The 17,802-nt window shown below is 26.7% G+C and overlaps 1 protein-coding gene and 2 long non-coding RNA genes across 3 annotated transcripts in view; 1 reads left to right on the top strand and 2 right to left on the bottom strand.

Annotated features, from left to right (window-relative positions):
- LOC126355104 (NADH-ubiquinone oxidoreductase chain 5-like) overlaps positions 1-12,843 on the bottom strand; it is a 111,605-nt gene extending 98,762 nt beyond the window's left edge. Inside the window, exon 1 of the mRNA XM_050005297.1 lies at positions 12,449-12,843. Within this exon, the coding sequence (XP_049861254.1) occupies positions 12,449-12,620 (172 nt within the window). The 5' untranslated portion in view covers positions 12,621-12,843. The remainder of the gene's footprint in view (positions 1-12,448) is intronic.
- LOC126355112 (uncharacterized) overlaps positions 1-17,802 on the bottom strand; it is a 165,988-nt gene that overhangs the window by 138,336 nt on the left and 9,850 nt on the right. The gene's annotated exons all lie outside the window — the stretch shown is intronic.
- On the top strand, positions 1,911-16,894 carry LOC126355118 (uncharacterized). The gene is made up of 2 exons (XR_007565449.1): positions 1,911-2,700; positions 16,625-16,894. It is a non-coding gene; the product is annotated as an uncharacterized LOC126355118 (long non-coding RNA).

Raw genomic sequence — 17,802 nt, 5'->3', positions numbered from 1 at the left:
TAGTCATCAAGCCACCAATAACCATTCTTATATGAGCAACAGAAGAATATGCAATTAAAGACTTTAAATCAACCTGACGAAAACAAATAAATCTTACAATAACACCCCCAGATAAACCTAAAGACAATCAAAAATAATTAAACTTTAAACCCAAATAAGAAATAACCTTTATAACACGAAAAATACCATAACCACCTAACTTTAATAAAACACCAGCAAGAATTATTCTACCTGAAATAGGGGCCTCTACATGAGCCTTAGGAAGTCATAAATGAACCAAAAACATAGGTATCTTAACTAAAAAAGCCAAAATTATAAATACATAAAACATAAAATAATAAGAACCAAAATCAACCAATAAAGGAAAATATAAAGTATTAGAAAAACCATAAACCTTAAATAAAACTAATAATAAAGGTAATCTAGCAACCAAAGTATAAAAAATTAAATAAACACCAGCCTGCAAACGCTCAGGTTGATAACCCCAACCCAAAATTAAAAGTAAAGTAGGAACTAATCTAGCCTCAAAAAAAATATAAAAAGAAAGAAGACTTAATCTAGCAAATCAACAATAAAGCATAATTATTAAAATCAAAACCATAAAAACAAAAAAATTAGAATGATATGAACTTAAATAAACTGAACCTCTAGCAGTGATTATTAAAGAACAAATCCAAAAACTAAGTAAAATTAAACTAAAAGAAAAATAATCAATACCAAAATAATATCTAATTATATTCAAATCAGCATATGAATAAACACAAATTATAAAAACAAAACCCGACAGAAACATTAAAGAATGAACCAACCATCAACAATTATTTAATAAACAAAGAGGGATAAAAAAATAGTTATAAATAAATACTTTACCATAAAGATAAACCAAAAGAATTAAAAAAATCATTACCATGAGAACGAATTATTGAAACTAAAATAGAAAGACCTAAAGCACCCTCACAAACAGAAAAAACTAAAAAAATAACAGGAAAAAAATAATCATAATCAAACTCAATAAGAAAAACAATAACTAACATAAATAAAGAAAGAACAATATATTCTAATCTCAAAAGAACCATTAATAAATGTTTACGTTTAGAAGGAAAAACATAAACACCAGCAAAATAAATCAATAAAGAAGTAAAAATAGAGAATATAAACATTAGTTTTAATAGTTTAAAAAAAACGCCGGTCTTGTAAACCGGAAATAAGTCCAGCCCCCACTTTTAAAACTTCAGAGGTGGAAAAGCTTCCATCATCGGTCCCCAAAACCGGTATTTTAAATAAACTAACCCCTGAAATGATCAAAATAATAATTATATCATTATCAAATGTAATAAATATTAATTTTATTAAATTAAGACACCCAATATCAATAATGCTTTTTATTATCCTTCAAACCTTCCTAGTTGGATTAATAACAGGAACAATAATAGAAAGATATTGATTATCATATATTTTATTTTTAACATTTCTTGGTGGTATACTAGTATTATTTATTTGCATTACAAGAATTGCATCAAACGAAATATTTCAGCCTAAATCAATCACTATAATTATTACATTAATAATTTGAGTATTTATCATATTAATATTAATTATTCTAGATATATATATATATTTATAGACTTTTTCAAAAACACCGAAACTATAAATATTGATAATTCAATCAATTATCAAGAAATAACAATATCTTTAGAAAAGTTATATAATAGACCAACATTCATTATTACAATAATAATAATAATTTATTTATTTTTAGCACTACTAGCAGTTGTTAAAATCACCAATATTAATCAGGGACCTATTCGTAAAATAAGATAATTACTAATGAATAAACCCTTACGATTAAGACATCCTTTAATTAAAATTATTAATAACTCTTTAATTGACTTACCTGCCCCAACAAATATTTATTTTTGATGAAATTTTGGATCCCTATTAGGGTTATGTTTGGTAATTCAAATCGTAACTGGACTATTTTTAGCTATACATTATACATCAAATATTGAAATAGCATTCAGTAGTGTAGTACACATCTGCCGAGACGTAAATAATGGTTGAATTATCCGAACCTTACACGCAAATGGAGCATCTATATTTTTTATTTGTATTTACTTACATGTAGGACGGGGAATTTACTATGGATCTTATATATATATATACATACCTGAATAATTGGTACAGTGATTTTATTTTTTGTTATAGCAACTGCATTTATAGGATATGTCTTACCCTGAGGCCAAATATCTTTTTGAGGTGCAACAGTAATTACTAATTTATTATCAGCAATCCCATACTTAGGAACAGATTTAGTCCAATGAGTATGAGGAGGATTCGCTGTTGATAATGCAACATTAAATCGATTCTTCACATTCCATTTTGTATTACCATTTATTATTGCTGCTTTAGCAGCAATTCATTTATTTTTTCTTCACCAAACAGGATCTAATAATCCTCTTGGACTAAATGGAGATATTGAAAAAATTCCATTCCATCCATACTTTACCTTTAAGGATTCTATTACATTTGTAATAATAACATCATTATTAATTATACTATGTTTACTTAATCCTTACCTATTAGGAGATCCAGATAACTTTGTACCTGCCAACCCATTAGTAACACCAGTTCACATTCAACCACAATGATATTTCCTATTTGCATATGCCATTCTACGATCTATCCCTAATAAGTTAGGAGGTGTTATTGCATTATTTTATAATAAAACACCATTCCGAGGCATTCAATTTTACCCTATTAATCAAATTTTATTCTGAATTATAGTAGTTGTTGTATGCTTACTAACGTGAATTGGTAAACGACCTGTTGAAGAACCTTATATTATAACAGGTCAAATCTTAACAATTATTTACTTCACATATTTCTTAATTAATGTCCATGTCGCAAACGCATGAGATAAATTAATTAAGGAATAAAGTTAATTAGCTTAGGAAAAGCATATGTTTTGAAAACATAAAATAAGAAGTTTAACTCTTCTATTAACTTTTCTCAAAAAATTTCACTAAACAAATGAGATAAATAAAATCTTTAAACCAACAAAGAAAATAAAAAAATTCAAAGATAAAGGTAAAAAACTTTTTCAAGCTAAGTACATTAATTTATCATAACGGAACCGTGGTAATGTTCCACGAACCCAAATAAAACGAAAAGATATAATAGCAAGCTAATAAAAAATATAAAAGAATAAAAATCACCGCCCAAAAAAATTAAAGCCAATAACATTTTTATGAAGACAATTCTAGTATATTCAGCTAAAAAAATTAAAGTAAAACCACCCGCACCATACTCAATATTAAATCCTGAAACTAACTCAGATTCCCCTTCAGCAAAATCAAAAGGAGTACGATTAGTTTCAGCTAAGCAAGAAGCAAAACAAGCTAAAGCTAAAGGAAAAGAAATAATAATAAATCAACAATAAAGCTGATAGTTTATAAAATCAACATATTAAAACTACCAATTAAAATAATTAAAGACAATAAAATTAAAGCTAAACTAACTACATAAAAAAATTAACTAACTACTTAAAAAAATTTAAAATAATATTTCATAAAACAATTACATTACCAATAAACTATAATTTAAAAAATCAATTCTATAAAATATACTAAGACAAAAATACAATAAAATTATTTATATTAAATAATTAAATAAACAAAAAATAAATATAATAAAATAAATAATCAAGATATCCTGATTTGCACAGAAAAATTTTCAGTGTAAATGAAACACTTTACTAATAAGTTATATCTTGATACTCTTCCTAGATACACCTTCCAGTACATCTACTATGTTACGACTTATCTCATCTAAATTGAAGTTACTTTAAAATAAAATAGAATAATCAATAATGAGAGCGACGGGCGATGTGTACACATCTCAGAGCCAATATCAGTTAAATTAAATAAATTAAATTACTATCAAATCCACCTTCATTAACAGTATTTCACTATCAAATCCGTTATAAACAAAAATCTATTGTAACCCACCTCCTCTTAACTATAAGCTGCACCTTGACCTGAAATATTTTATAATTATAAATCTTGAGAATTATAACTCTAAAAAGATTCTCTGATAACGGAGATATACAAACAAATAAATTAAGTAGAGTAAATCGTGTATTATCAATCATGGGGTAGGTTCCTCTGAATGGAATGAGATACCGCCAAATTCTTTGGGTTTAAAGACCTTAACTAATAGTACCCTGGTAAATATAATTAACATTTAAAATAATAGGGTATCTAATCCTAGTTTATTATTTAAATTTCACAGATTCATAAAAAGGGCCACAAATAAATTTTAACATTTCACCTTACAAATTTATATTTCAACCCTAATAATATAAACAACTGTTTTAACCAATAATATTCACTTGTATCAATCGTATAACCGCGGCTGCTGGCACGAATTATGCCGATACTAAATCAATTGCTAAATCCAAAATCACTTGATAATTAAATCAAATTACTGCAAAAAGAACATTTAGTCTAACAAAACTTACATATAATACAAAGAAAAAGTGAATAAACAAGCAAGAATAAAACTTTTAAAAATAAAAAATAAGAAAATTTTAAATCTATTAATTCAGGAAAAAATAAAAGATTCAAATATTTAAAGAAAAAAAAAGAAAAAAACCACAAACATTAACAAAAAAAAAGAAACGCCCCTATGTATGACCACAACAACTTCTCTATTATATATAATTAAAGATTAATATGGAACATGTATAGCAATAAATGTATTATATTCTTTCTTATTTAATCTTTCTTTTCACTAATAAATAAAGAAAGATTAAATAATATAATAAATATATTTTATACAATTATGTAATTTAATATAATATGTTATTAATATGAATTCTTTTTTTTATATTAAGTTAACTTTCATATATATTAGTTAAATAATCTAATTATAGATAATTTACATAATTATATTATTATAATTAATATAATTATTTATATTAATTATAATATTTTATATTTAAATTAATAATTTTATTTATTATATCCAATTATAATAATATTAAATATTAAATTACATATTATTATATATATTATATTATAATAACCTATTTTAAGCTAAAAATATAAGTAGCTATAATCCTAGTTAAATAATTGCATTACAATAATCAATTGATAATGGTAAGATGAACTTATAATACTTTAATTTCAATTAAAAGTAATATATTAATATAAATTATTTATTATATATATATATATATAAAATAAAATGAGCAGGATAAATTAATCCTAATTAAACAAAATAATACATAAAAGAAATTCAAAAAAAAAACTTTCGATTTATATATTAAATAAATGAAGTGCCTGATTAAAGGGTTACCTTGATAGGGTAAATAAAGTAAATAAAATTACCTTCATTAAAATTACATAAGATAGAATTAAACTACCTCCTTTAGTATCAAAAACTAATGTGCATCATACACCTTAATGTAAAAAGGTAAGCTAAACAAGCTAATGGGTTCATACCCCATTTATAGAGGTATCAATCCTCTCCTTTTTAATGACCAACAACTCTACAAAACTTCTCTTCCTATCAACATTAATGATAGGAACGATCCTGTCCATTTCATCAAATTCCTGATTTGGGGTTTGAATAGGACTTGAGATCAACTAACTTTCATTTATTCCGCTCCTAACAAGAAATAAAAATATAATAATAAATGAATCATCAATTAAATATTTTATTGTCCAAGCAATAGCATCGACAATATTATTATTTTCAATTTTGCTGATTCAAATAAAATATCCCATGGGATGGGAAACAGAATTTATCCCATCAATAATAATTGGATCTAGACTATTATTAAAGATTGGAGCTGCACCTTTCCATTTCTGATTTCCAGAAGTTATAGGAGCATCAAGATGAAATAATTGTTTAACATTAATAACATGACAAAAAATCGCCCCAATAATGGTCTTATCTTATTGTATTCAATTAAGAACTTTTATTTGAACAATTATTATCTTAAGAATTATTATTGGGGCAATAGGAGGTTTAAATCAAACATCCTTACGACAACTTTTAGCATATTCATCAATCAGACATCTAGGTTGAATAATTAGATCATTAACAGTCAGAGAAAACATCTGAGAACTATACTTCATTATTTACTCACAATTAAGATTAATTATAGTTTTATTATTTAAGCAAATAGATTTATTTTTCATAAATCAAATTTATTCAGCCAGAAATATAAAAACCGAAATTAAATTCATAATATTCTTGTCTTTATTATCTTTAGGTGGACTACCACCATTCCTTGGATTCTTACCAAAATGAATTGTAATACAATCATTAATAGAAAACAATATAACAACTATTATAACTATTATAGTTGTATTAACTACAATTACACTCTACTACTATATACGTATTAGATTCTCAGCTCTAATTATATCATACACAGAAAATTCGTGATCTATAAAGATAAAGTCCCAAAAATCAAGAATCATTCTTCCTATAACAGTAATAATTTCAACAATAGGATTGATTTCAACATCAACCTTAATTTCATTATACTAAGGACTTAAGTTAATCAAACTAATAACTTTCAAAGTTATAATTAAAAGAATAATCTTTTAGGCCTTAGTAAAATTTTACACCTCTAGAATTGCAGTCTCGAATCATAATTGAATATAAGACCTAAATATGATAAGAGAGAAAATTTCTCATAAGTAGATTTACAGTCTACCACCTAAAATTCAGCCATCTTACCGCAAATATGATTATTCTCAACAAACCATAAGGACATTGGTACTTTATACTTCATATTTGGAGCATGATCAGGAATAGTAGGAACATCAATAAGAAGACTTATTCGTGCTGAACTTGGCCAACCCGGATCTCTAATTGGGGATGACCAGATTTATAATGTTATTATTACAGCTCACACATTTGTAATAATTTTCTTTATAGTAATACCTATTATAATTGGTGGATTTGGTAATTGACTTGTTCCACTAATAATTGGTGCACCAGATATAGCATTTCCACGAATAAATAATATAAGTTTTTGATTACTACCACCTTCACTAACCCTTCTTCTTACATCTTCTATAGTAGATAATGGTGCTGGTACAGGATGAACAGTTTACCCTCCTCTAGCAGGAGCTATTGCACACGGGGGTGCATCTGTAGATCTAGCTATTTTTTCACTGCACTTAGCAGGTGTATCATCTATTCTTGGTGCAGTGAATTTTATTACAACAGCAATTAATATACGATCAGAAAGTATAACTTTAGATCAAACACCTTTATTTGTATGATCTGTAGCTATTACAGCATTACTTCTCCTTCTTTCACTTCCAGTTTTAGCAGGAGCTATTACTATATTATTAACAGATCGAAATTTAAATACATCATTCTTTGACCCTGCAGGAGGGGGTGACCCAATTCTATATCAACATCTATTTTGATTCTTTGGACACCCAGAAGTTTATATTTTAATTCTACCGGGGTTCGGAATTATTTCACATATTGTATGTCAAGAAAGAGGAAAAATTGAATCATTTGGAACATTAGGTATAATTTATGCTATACTATCAATTGGACTAATAGGATTTATTGTATGAGCACATCATATATTTACAGTAGGAATGGATGTTGACACACGAGCATATTTTACATCAGCAACAATAATTATTGCTGTACCTACAGGAATTAAGGTATTTAGATGATTAGCTACATTATATGGAACTAAATTCAAGTTCAATCCACCATTATTATGAGCTCTAGGATTTATTTTCCTATTTACAATTGGTGGATTAACAGGATTAGTATTAGCAAATTCATCACTTGATATTGTATTACATGATACATATTATGTAGTAGCCCACTTTCATTATGTATTATCTATAGGAGCAGTATTTGCAATTATAGGAGGTGTCATTCAATGATATCCACTATTTACAGGATTAACTATAAATAATACATGATTAAAAATCCAATTTACAATTATATTCATTGGAGTAAATTTAACATTCTTTCCTCAACACTTCCTAGGATTAGCAGGAATACCTCGACGATACTCTGACTACCCAGACGCATATACATCATTAAACGTAGTATCAAGAATTGGGTCTACAATTTCTATTGTAGGAATCATTATATTCATTGTAATTATATGAGAAAGAATGATTACAAACCGAGCAATTATATTTAGAGCTAACATAAGAAGATCAACAGAATGACTACAAAATAACCCTCCTGCAGAACATAATTACTCAGAATTACCATTAATCTCTAGATTCTAATATGGCAGATTAGTGCAGTAGATTTAAGCTCTACAAATAAAGGTTTGACCTTTTATTAGAAAATATTTATTAATGGCAACATGATCAAATTTATCTCTTCAAGATGGAGCTTCACCATTAATGGAGCAATTATCATTCTTTCATGATCATACTATGGTCGTATTATTATTAATTACAGTAATTGTAGGTTATGCCCTAAGTTATATATTATTTATTGCCTATACTAACCGTAATATACTTCATGGACATTTAATTGAAACAATCTGAACAGCTTTACCAGCAATTACATTAATTTTTATTGCCCTTCCATCATTACGACTATTATATTTACTTGATGATTCAGTAGATGCAATAATTACAATTAAAACCATTGGACGACAATGATATTGAAGATATGAATATTCAGACTTCATAGACGTAGAATTTGACACTTATATAACACCAGAACAAGACCTAGAAAATGATGGATTCCGACTACTAGATGTAGATAACCGAACAATCCTACCAATAAATACAGAAGTACGAGTATTAACAAGAGCATCAGATGTTCTACACTCATGAGCAGTTCCTGCATTAGGGGTTAAAATTAATGCAACGCCAGGTCGGTTAAATCAAGGAACATTCACAATAAATCGACCTGGATTATTCTTTGGACAATGCTCAGAAATCTGTGGAGCAAACCACAGATTTATACCAATTGTAATTGAAAGAACTTCAGTAAATTTATTTATTAAGTGATTATCTAAGATAATTTAAGGAGTTAGTTAAAATAAATAACATTAGAGTGTCAATCTAAAGTAACTAAAAAAAATTAGTACACCTTGAAATTCATCAGATGACTGAAAGTAAGTAATGGTCTCTTAAACCAAATAATAGTAAATTAACGACTACTTCTGATGGGGAAATTATATCCAAATCCCTCAAATATCCCCTCTTATATGATTCTCACTATTCATTATATTTTCAGCTACATTAATCTTGTTTAATCAAATAAACGTCTTCTCATTTAAACCTAACCTTATTAAAAGAGCAGAAAAAGGAACAATTGAAATAAAAAACTTAAATTGAAAATGATAACAAATCTATTCTCAACATTTGACCCATCAACTAACATCTTTAATTTATCATTAAATTGAACTAGAACATTTCTAGGACTATTATTAATCCCATCACTATTTTGACTTACACCATCACGAATTAACATTATCTGAAATAAACTAAATTTAACCTTACATAATGAATTTAAAACACCTCTTGGACCAAAATCATTTAATGGAACAACATTCATTTTCATCTCAATTTTTATTATAATATTATTTAACAATTTCATAGGATTATTCCCTTATATTTTTACTAGAACAAGACATTTAGCATTAACATTTGCAATTGCCCTACCTATATGGCTAAGATTTATATTATTTGGATGAATTAACCATACTAATCATATATTTACACACCTTGTACCACAAGGTACACCGCCTGCATTAATATCATTTATAGTACTAATTGAAACAATTAGTAATGTTATTCGACCAGGTACATTAGCAGTACGGTTGGCAGCAAATATAATTGCAGGACACTTATTATTAACCTTATTAGGAAACACAGGACCATCTATAGCAATAAACTTAATCTCATTACTAATTATTGGACAAATACTTCTATTAATTCTAGAATCAGCAGTAGCAATAATTCAAGCCTATGTTTTCTCAATTCTAAGAACTCTATATTCTAGAGAAGTATATTAAACCTATGTTAACAACTCACTCAAACCACCCATTCCACTTAGTAGACTATAGACCTTGACCATTAACAGGAGCAATTGGAGCAATAGTCCTAGTATCAGGACTAGCAAAATGATTCCACCTATTTAATATTAACTTATTCATAATTGGATTTGGAATTACCCTACTAACTATAATTCAATGATGACGAGATGTAGTACGAGAAGGAACATATCAAGGATTACATACAGGATTTGTATCAATTGGATTACGATGAGGAATAATTTTATTTATTGCATCAGAGGTATTATTTTTCGTTTCTTTTTTTTGAGCATTCTTTAGAAGAAGATTAGCACCAACAATTGAACTAGGAATACTATGACCTCCAATAGGAATTCAACCCTTTAACCCTATACAAATTCCATTACTTAATACAGCTATTCTTTTAGCATCAGGAGTAACAGTAACTTGAGCACATCATAGTTTAATGGAATCTAATCATACTCAAGCACTACAAGGATTATTCTTCACAGTGTTATTAGGACTATACTTTACAATACTTCAAGCATATGAATATTGAGAAGCACCTTTTACCATTGCAGATGCAGTTTATGGATCAACATTCTTTGTTGCAACAGGATTCCATGGTTTACACGTAATTATTGGAACAATCTTTTTATCAACATGTCTACTTCGACACTCAATAAATCAATTTTCACCAAGACATCACTTTGGATTTGAAGCAGCAGCATGATACTGACACTTCGTAGACGTTGTATGATTATTCTTATATATCTCTATTTACTGATGAGGTAGATAATTGTTTTTCTAGTATAAATAGTACATTTGACTTCCAATCAGAAAGCTTGATATAAATCAAGAAAAACAATTCTAATTCTATCAACAAGAGTTTTCATTAGATTTATTATTCCAATAATTGTTATAATCCTGGCAACAACACTATCAAAAAAATTAATTAATGATCGAGAAAAAAGATCACCATTTGAATGTGGGTTTGATCCAAAAAGATCAGCACGAATACCATTCTCAATACGATTCTTCCTAATCGCAGTAATCTTTTTAATTTTTGATGTAGAAATTGCACTAATTCTACCAATTGTAATTATTTTTAAAACTTCAGACATTATAATCTGAACAGTATCAACAATATTTTTTATTCTAGTTCTATTAGGAGGACTATACCATGAATGAAACCAAGGAGCATTACAATGAGCAGAATAAAGGGTTGTAGTTAAATATAACATTTGGGTTGCATTCAAAAAGTATTGATATTATCAATCAACCTTAAATAGAATAAGAAGCGAAATATTGCAGTCAGTTTCGACCTGGAAGATTGGTATGTACTACCCTTATTCTTATTAATTGAAGCCAAAAAGAGGCGTATTACTGTTAATAATATAATTGAACTATAATAGTTCCAATTAAGGAAATGTAAAGCCAATATGAAAGCTGCTAACTTTTTATATTAGCGGTTAAACTCCGTTAACATTTCTAAAATTTATATAGTTTAAATAAAACATTACATTTTCACTCTAAAAATAATATATCTATATTTATAAATACTTAAAAGTAAAAATACTTCCTTAACATCTTCAGTGTCACGCTCTAATTATAAGCTATTTAAGTAAACGAAAAACAATATTACCAAAATAAATATTCAAAAAATAAAAGTTAAAAGATAAATCTTGAAATTAGAATCATATCAACCTTGAATATAACCAATTAAATAAATAAATAATCTATATAATCCTTGACCACCAAGTAATTCGCCTCAACCATAATCAAATGACTTAGATGAATAATAACCTATTTTTAAAGGAATATATCTAATAAACTTAGTTGAAAGAAAAGGTATAAATCATATAGAACCAGCAAATCTAACAAAAGAAAGTATACTTAAAGAAAATAAATTATGAGAAAAATCAAAATTAGAAATAAGATAACCTAAATAAGCACCTAAAATAACAACTGTAATAGTTAAAAACTTTAAATAATAAGGTAAAGCAATCACATGAGGAATAGGAAAAATTAATCAAGATAAAAGACTACCACCAAAAACAGCAACAAACAATAGACCAATTATTCCAAATGAAATATAATAACCCTTATCATCAAAAGAAAATCTAGAATAAAAATTATTATCACCAGATATTGAATAATAAAACAAACGAAAAGAATAAGAAGCAGTTAAACCAGTAGAAAAAAAATAAAGAAAAAAAATTAAACAATTAATTCCTCTTAAACAAACCATCTCAAGAATTAAATCCTTTGAATAAAATCCCGCTAAAAAAGGTATTCCACACAAAGATAAACTAGAAACATTAAAACAAACTGAAGTTAAAGGTATGAAATTAACAATTGATCCTATAAAACGAATATCCTGAGAATCCTTCAAATCATGAATTATTGAACCTGCACATATAAATAATAATGCCTTAAATAAAGCATGAGCCAATAAATGAAAAAATGCAAGCTTTGGATAACCTATAGCCAAAATTCTTATTATTAAACCAAGTTGTCTTAAAGTAGAAAGAGCAATTATCTTCTTTAAATCAAACTCAAAATTAGCGCCCAATCCAGCCATAAATATAGTTATACAACCAATTAAAAGTAAAAATCAACCACAATTATAAGTATCCAATATTGGTCTAAAACGAATTAATAAATAAACACCAGCAGTAACAAGAGTAGAAGAATGAACTAAAGCAGAAACAGGAGTAGGAGCTGCTATAGCAGCAGGAAGTCATGAAGAGAAAGGAATCTGAGCTCTCTTAGTTATAGCTGCTAAAACAATTATTATAGTAATGAGCTTTATTTCAAAAGAATTAGAAATAAAATCATAATAATAAATATAATTTCAACCACCAAAATTTAACATTCATGCAATAGAAATTAAAATAGCAACATCACCAATACGATTAGAAAGTGCAGTTAATATACCAGCACTATAAGATTTTACATTTTGATAATAAATAACTAAACAATAAGAAACTAAACCTAAACCATCTCAACCTAATAAAATTCTAATTAAATTAGGACTAATAATTAAAAAACCTATAGAAAGAATAAATATTAAAACAATAATAATAAAACGATTTATATTCTATTCACCAGATATATAATCCTCTCTATAATAAATAACCAAAGAAGAAATATATATAACAAAAGATATAAAAATAAGAGATATTCAATCCAAAATTAAAGTTATAACAACTGTAGAACCATTTAAATTGAAAAGCTCTCACTCAACAAAAACTCTATAATCAATTATTAAATAATAAATACCTAAAATAAAAATTATAGTTCTCGAAATAAACAAAGAAAAAAAACTCAAAGAACAAATAGAAAATAAATTCACAGCCTAAGATGAAAAACTTCATATCATTGATTCCACAAAACAATATTTTTAATTAAAATACTTAAGCAAACTAAACAAAGAAATATTCACCCTTTAAACAGAGAATATTTAAAGGCAATCAATGTAAAAGTAAAAGATGATATTCACGAAAATAACCAAGAGAACAAGTATAAACACCAGAATAATAATTCCCATGCTGAGAATAAGAATATATATACAAAGTATAAACAGCTCTAAAAAAAGATAAAAAAATCAAAGCAAGGAATCTAAAAGAAGATCAAGATATAATTCTATTTAATAATCTAATTTCACCTACCAAATTTAAAGAAGGAGGAGCAGCCATATTTGATGATCTTAAAAGAAATCATCATAAAGCCAATCCTGGCATCAAATTAATTATACACTTGTTAATTAATAATCTTCGTCTACCTAAACGTTCATAAATAATATTAGATAAACAAAATAAACCAGAAGAACATAAACCATGACCAACCATTAGAGAAAGAGAACCTACACAACCTCATCAATTCATAGTCATCAATCCACCAATAACCATTCTTATATGAGCAACAGAAGAATATGCAATTAAAGACTTTAAATCAACCTGACGAAAACAAATAAATCTTACAATAACACCCCCAGATAAACCTAAAGACAATCAAAAATAATTAAACTTTAAACCCAAATAAGAAATAACCTTTATAACACGAAAAATACCATAACCACCTAACTTTAATAAAACACCAGCAAGAATTATTCTACCTGAAATAGGGGCCTCTACATGAGCCTTAGGAAGTCATAAATGAACCAAAAACATAGGTATCTTAACTAAAAAAGCCAAAATTATAAATACATAAAACATAAAATAATAAGAACCAAAATCAACCAATAAAGGAAAATATAAAGTATTAGAAAAATCATAAACCTTAAATAAAACTAATAATAAAGGTAATCTAGCAACCAAAGTATAAAAAATTAAATAAACACCAGCCTGCAAACGCTCAGGTTGATAACCCCAACCCAAAATTAAAAGTAAAGTAGGAACTAATCTAGCCTCAAAAAAAATATAAAAAGAAAGAAGACTTAATCTAGCAAATGAACAATAAAGCATAATTATTAAAATCAAAACCATAGAAACAAAAAAATTAGAATGATATGAACTTAAATAAACTGAACCTCTAGCAGTGATTATTAAAGAACAAATCCAAAAACTAAGTAAAATTAAACTAAAAGAAAAATAATCAATACCAAAATAATATCTAATTATATTCAAATCAGCATATGAATAAACACAAATTATAAAAACAAAACCCGACAGAAACATTAAAGAATGAACCAACCATCAACAATTATTTAATAAACAAAGAGGGATCAAAAAAATAGTTATAAATAAATACTTTAACATAAAGATAAACGAAAAGAATTAAAAAAATCATTACCATGAGAACGAATTATTGAAACTAAAATAGAAAGACCTAAAGCACCCTCACAAACAGAAAAAACTAAAAAAATAACAGGAAAAAAATAATCATAATCAAACTCAATAAGAAAAACAATAACTAACATAAATAAAGAAAGAACAATATATTCTAATCTCAAAAGAACCATTAATAAATGTTTACGTTTAGAAGAAAAAACATAAACACCAGCAAAATAAATCAATAAAGAAGTAAAAATAGAGAATATAAACATTAGTTTTAATAGTTTAAAAAAAACGCCGGTCTTGTAAACCGGAAATAAGTCCAGCCCCCACTTTTAAAACTTCAGAGGTGGAAAAGCTTCCATCATCGGTCCCCAAAACCGGTATTTTAAATAAACTAACCCCTGAAATGATCAAAATAATAATTATATCATTATCAAATGTAATAAATATTAATTTTATTAAATTAAGACACTCAATATCAATAACGCTTTTTATTATCCTTCAAACCTTCCTAGTTGGATTAATAACAGGAACAATAATAGAAAGATATTGATTATCATATATTTTATTTTTAACATTTCTTGGTGGTATACTAGTATTATTTATTTACATTACAAGAATTGCATCAAACGAAATATTTCAGCCTAAATCAATCACTATAATTATTACATTAATAATGTGAGTATTTATCATATTAATATTAATTATTCTAGATATATCTATATTTATAGACTTTTTCAAAAACACCGAAACTATAAATATTGATAATTCAATCAATTATCAAGAAATAACAATATCTTTAGAAAAATTATATAATAGACCAACATTCATTATTACAATAATAATAATAATTTATTTATTTTTAGCACTACTAGCAGTTGTTAAAATCACCAATATTAATCAGGGACCTATTCGTAAAATAAGATAATTACTAATGAATAAACCCTTACGATTAAGACATCCTTTAATTAAAATTATTAATAACTCTTTAATTGACTTACCTGCCCCAACAAATATTTCATTTTGATGAAATTTTGGATCCCTATTAGGGTTATGTTTGGTAATTCAAATCGTAACTGGACTATTTTTAGCTATACATTATACATCAAATATTGAAATAGCATTCAGTAGTGTAGTACACATCTGCCGGGGCGTAAATAATGGTTGAATTATCCGAACCTTACACACAAATGGAGCATCTATATTTTTTATTTGTATTTACTTACATGTAGGACGGGGAATTTACTATGGATCTTATATATATATATACATACCTGAATAATTGGTACAGTGATTTTATTTTTAGTTATAGCAACTGCATTTATAGGATATGTCTTACCCTGAGGCCAAATACCTTTTTGAGGTACAACAGTAATTACTAATTTATTATCAGCAATCCCATACTTAGGAACAGATTTAGTCCAATGAGTATGAGGAGGATTCGCTGTTGATAATGCAACATTAAATCGATTCTTCACATTCCATTTTGTATTACCATTTATTATTGCTGCTATAGCAGCAATTCATTTATTTTTTCTTCACCAAACAGGATCTAATAATCCTCTTGGACTAAATGGAGATATTGAAAAAATTCCATTCCATCCATACTTTACCTTTAAGGATTCTATTACATTTGTAATAATAACATCATTATTAATTATACTATGTTTAATTAATCCTTACCTATTAGGAGATCCAGATAACTTTGTACCTGCCAACCCATTAGTAACACCAGTTCACATTCAACTAGAATGATATTTCCTATTTGCATATGCAATTCTACGATCTATCCCTAATAAGTTAGGAGGTGTTATTGCATTATTTTTATCAATTAGAATCTTAATAATTTTACCATTTTATAATAAAACACCATTCCGAGGCATTCAATTTTACCCTATTAATCAAATTTTATTCTGAATTATAGTAGTTGTTGTATGCTTACTAACGTGAATTGGTAAACGACCTGTTGAAGAACCTTATATTATAACAGGTCAAATCTTAACAATTATTTACTTCACATATTTCTTAATTAATGTCCATGTCGCAAACGCATGAGATAAATTAATTAAGGAATAAAGTTAATTAGCTTAGGAAAAGCATATGTTTTGAAAACATAAAATTAGAAGTTTAACTCTTCTATTAACTTTTCTCAAAAAATTTCACTAAACAAATGAGATAAATAAAATCTTTAAACCAACAAAGAAAATAAAAAAATTCAAAGATAAAGGTAAAAAACTTTTTCAAGCTAAGTACATTAATTTATCATAACGGAACCGTGGTAATGTTCCACGAACCCAAATAAAACCAAAAGATATAATAGCAAGCTTAATAAAAAATATAAAAGAATAAAAATCACCGCCCAAAAAAATTAAAGCCAATAACATTCTTATGAAGACAATTCTAGTATATTCAGCTAAAAAAATTAAAGTAAAACCACCCGCACCATACTCAATATTAAATCCTGAAACTAACTCAGATTCCCCTTCAGCAAAATCAAAAGGAGTACGATTAGTTTCAGCTAAGCAAGAAGCAAAACAAGCTAAAGCTAAAGGAAAAGAAATAATAATAAATCAACAATAAAGCTGATAGTTTATAAAATCAAACATATTAAAACTACCAATTAAAATAATTAAAGACAATAAAATTAAAGCTAAACTAACTTCACAAGAAATTGTTTGAGCAACAGAACGAAGAGAACCTAATAATGAATAATTTGAATTAGAAGATCAACCAGCAATTATAACAGTATAAACACCTAATCTAGTACAACATAAAAAAAATAAAAATCCATAAGAAAAAGAACACATATAAGTTAAATAAGGAAAAATTACTCAAACGGCTAAAGAAATCATTAAATTAAAAACAGGGGAAAAATAATAAAGTAGGTAATTAGATATAATAGGAATTGGCTGCTCCTTACAAATTAACTTAATAGCATCTCTAAATGGCTGAGGAATTCCAACAAAACCTACCTTATTTGGACCC

This window comes from Schistocerca gregaria, chromosome 3, assembly GCF_023897955.1.
Source record: "Schistocerca gregaria isolate iqSchGreg1 chromosome 3, iqSchGreg1.2, whole genome shotgun sequence".
Classification (NCBI taxonomy): domain Eukaryota; kingdom Metazoa; phylum Arthropoda; class Insecta; order Orthoptera; family Acrididae; genus Schistocerca; species Schistocerca gregaria.
Note: the sequence above shows the minus strand (reverse complement) of the source record. Positions and strands in the feature narration are given on the sequence as shown.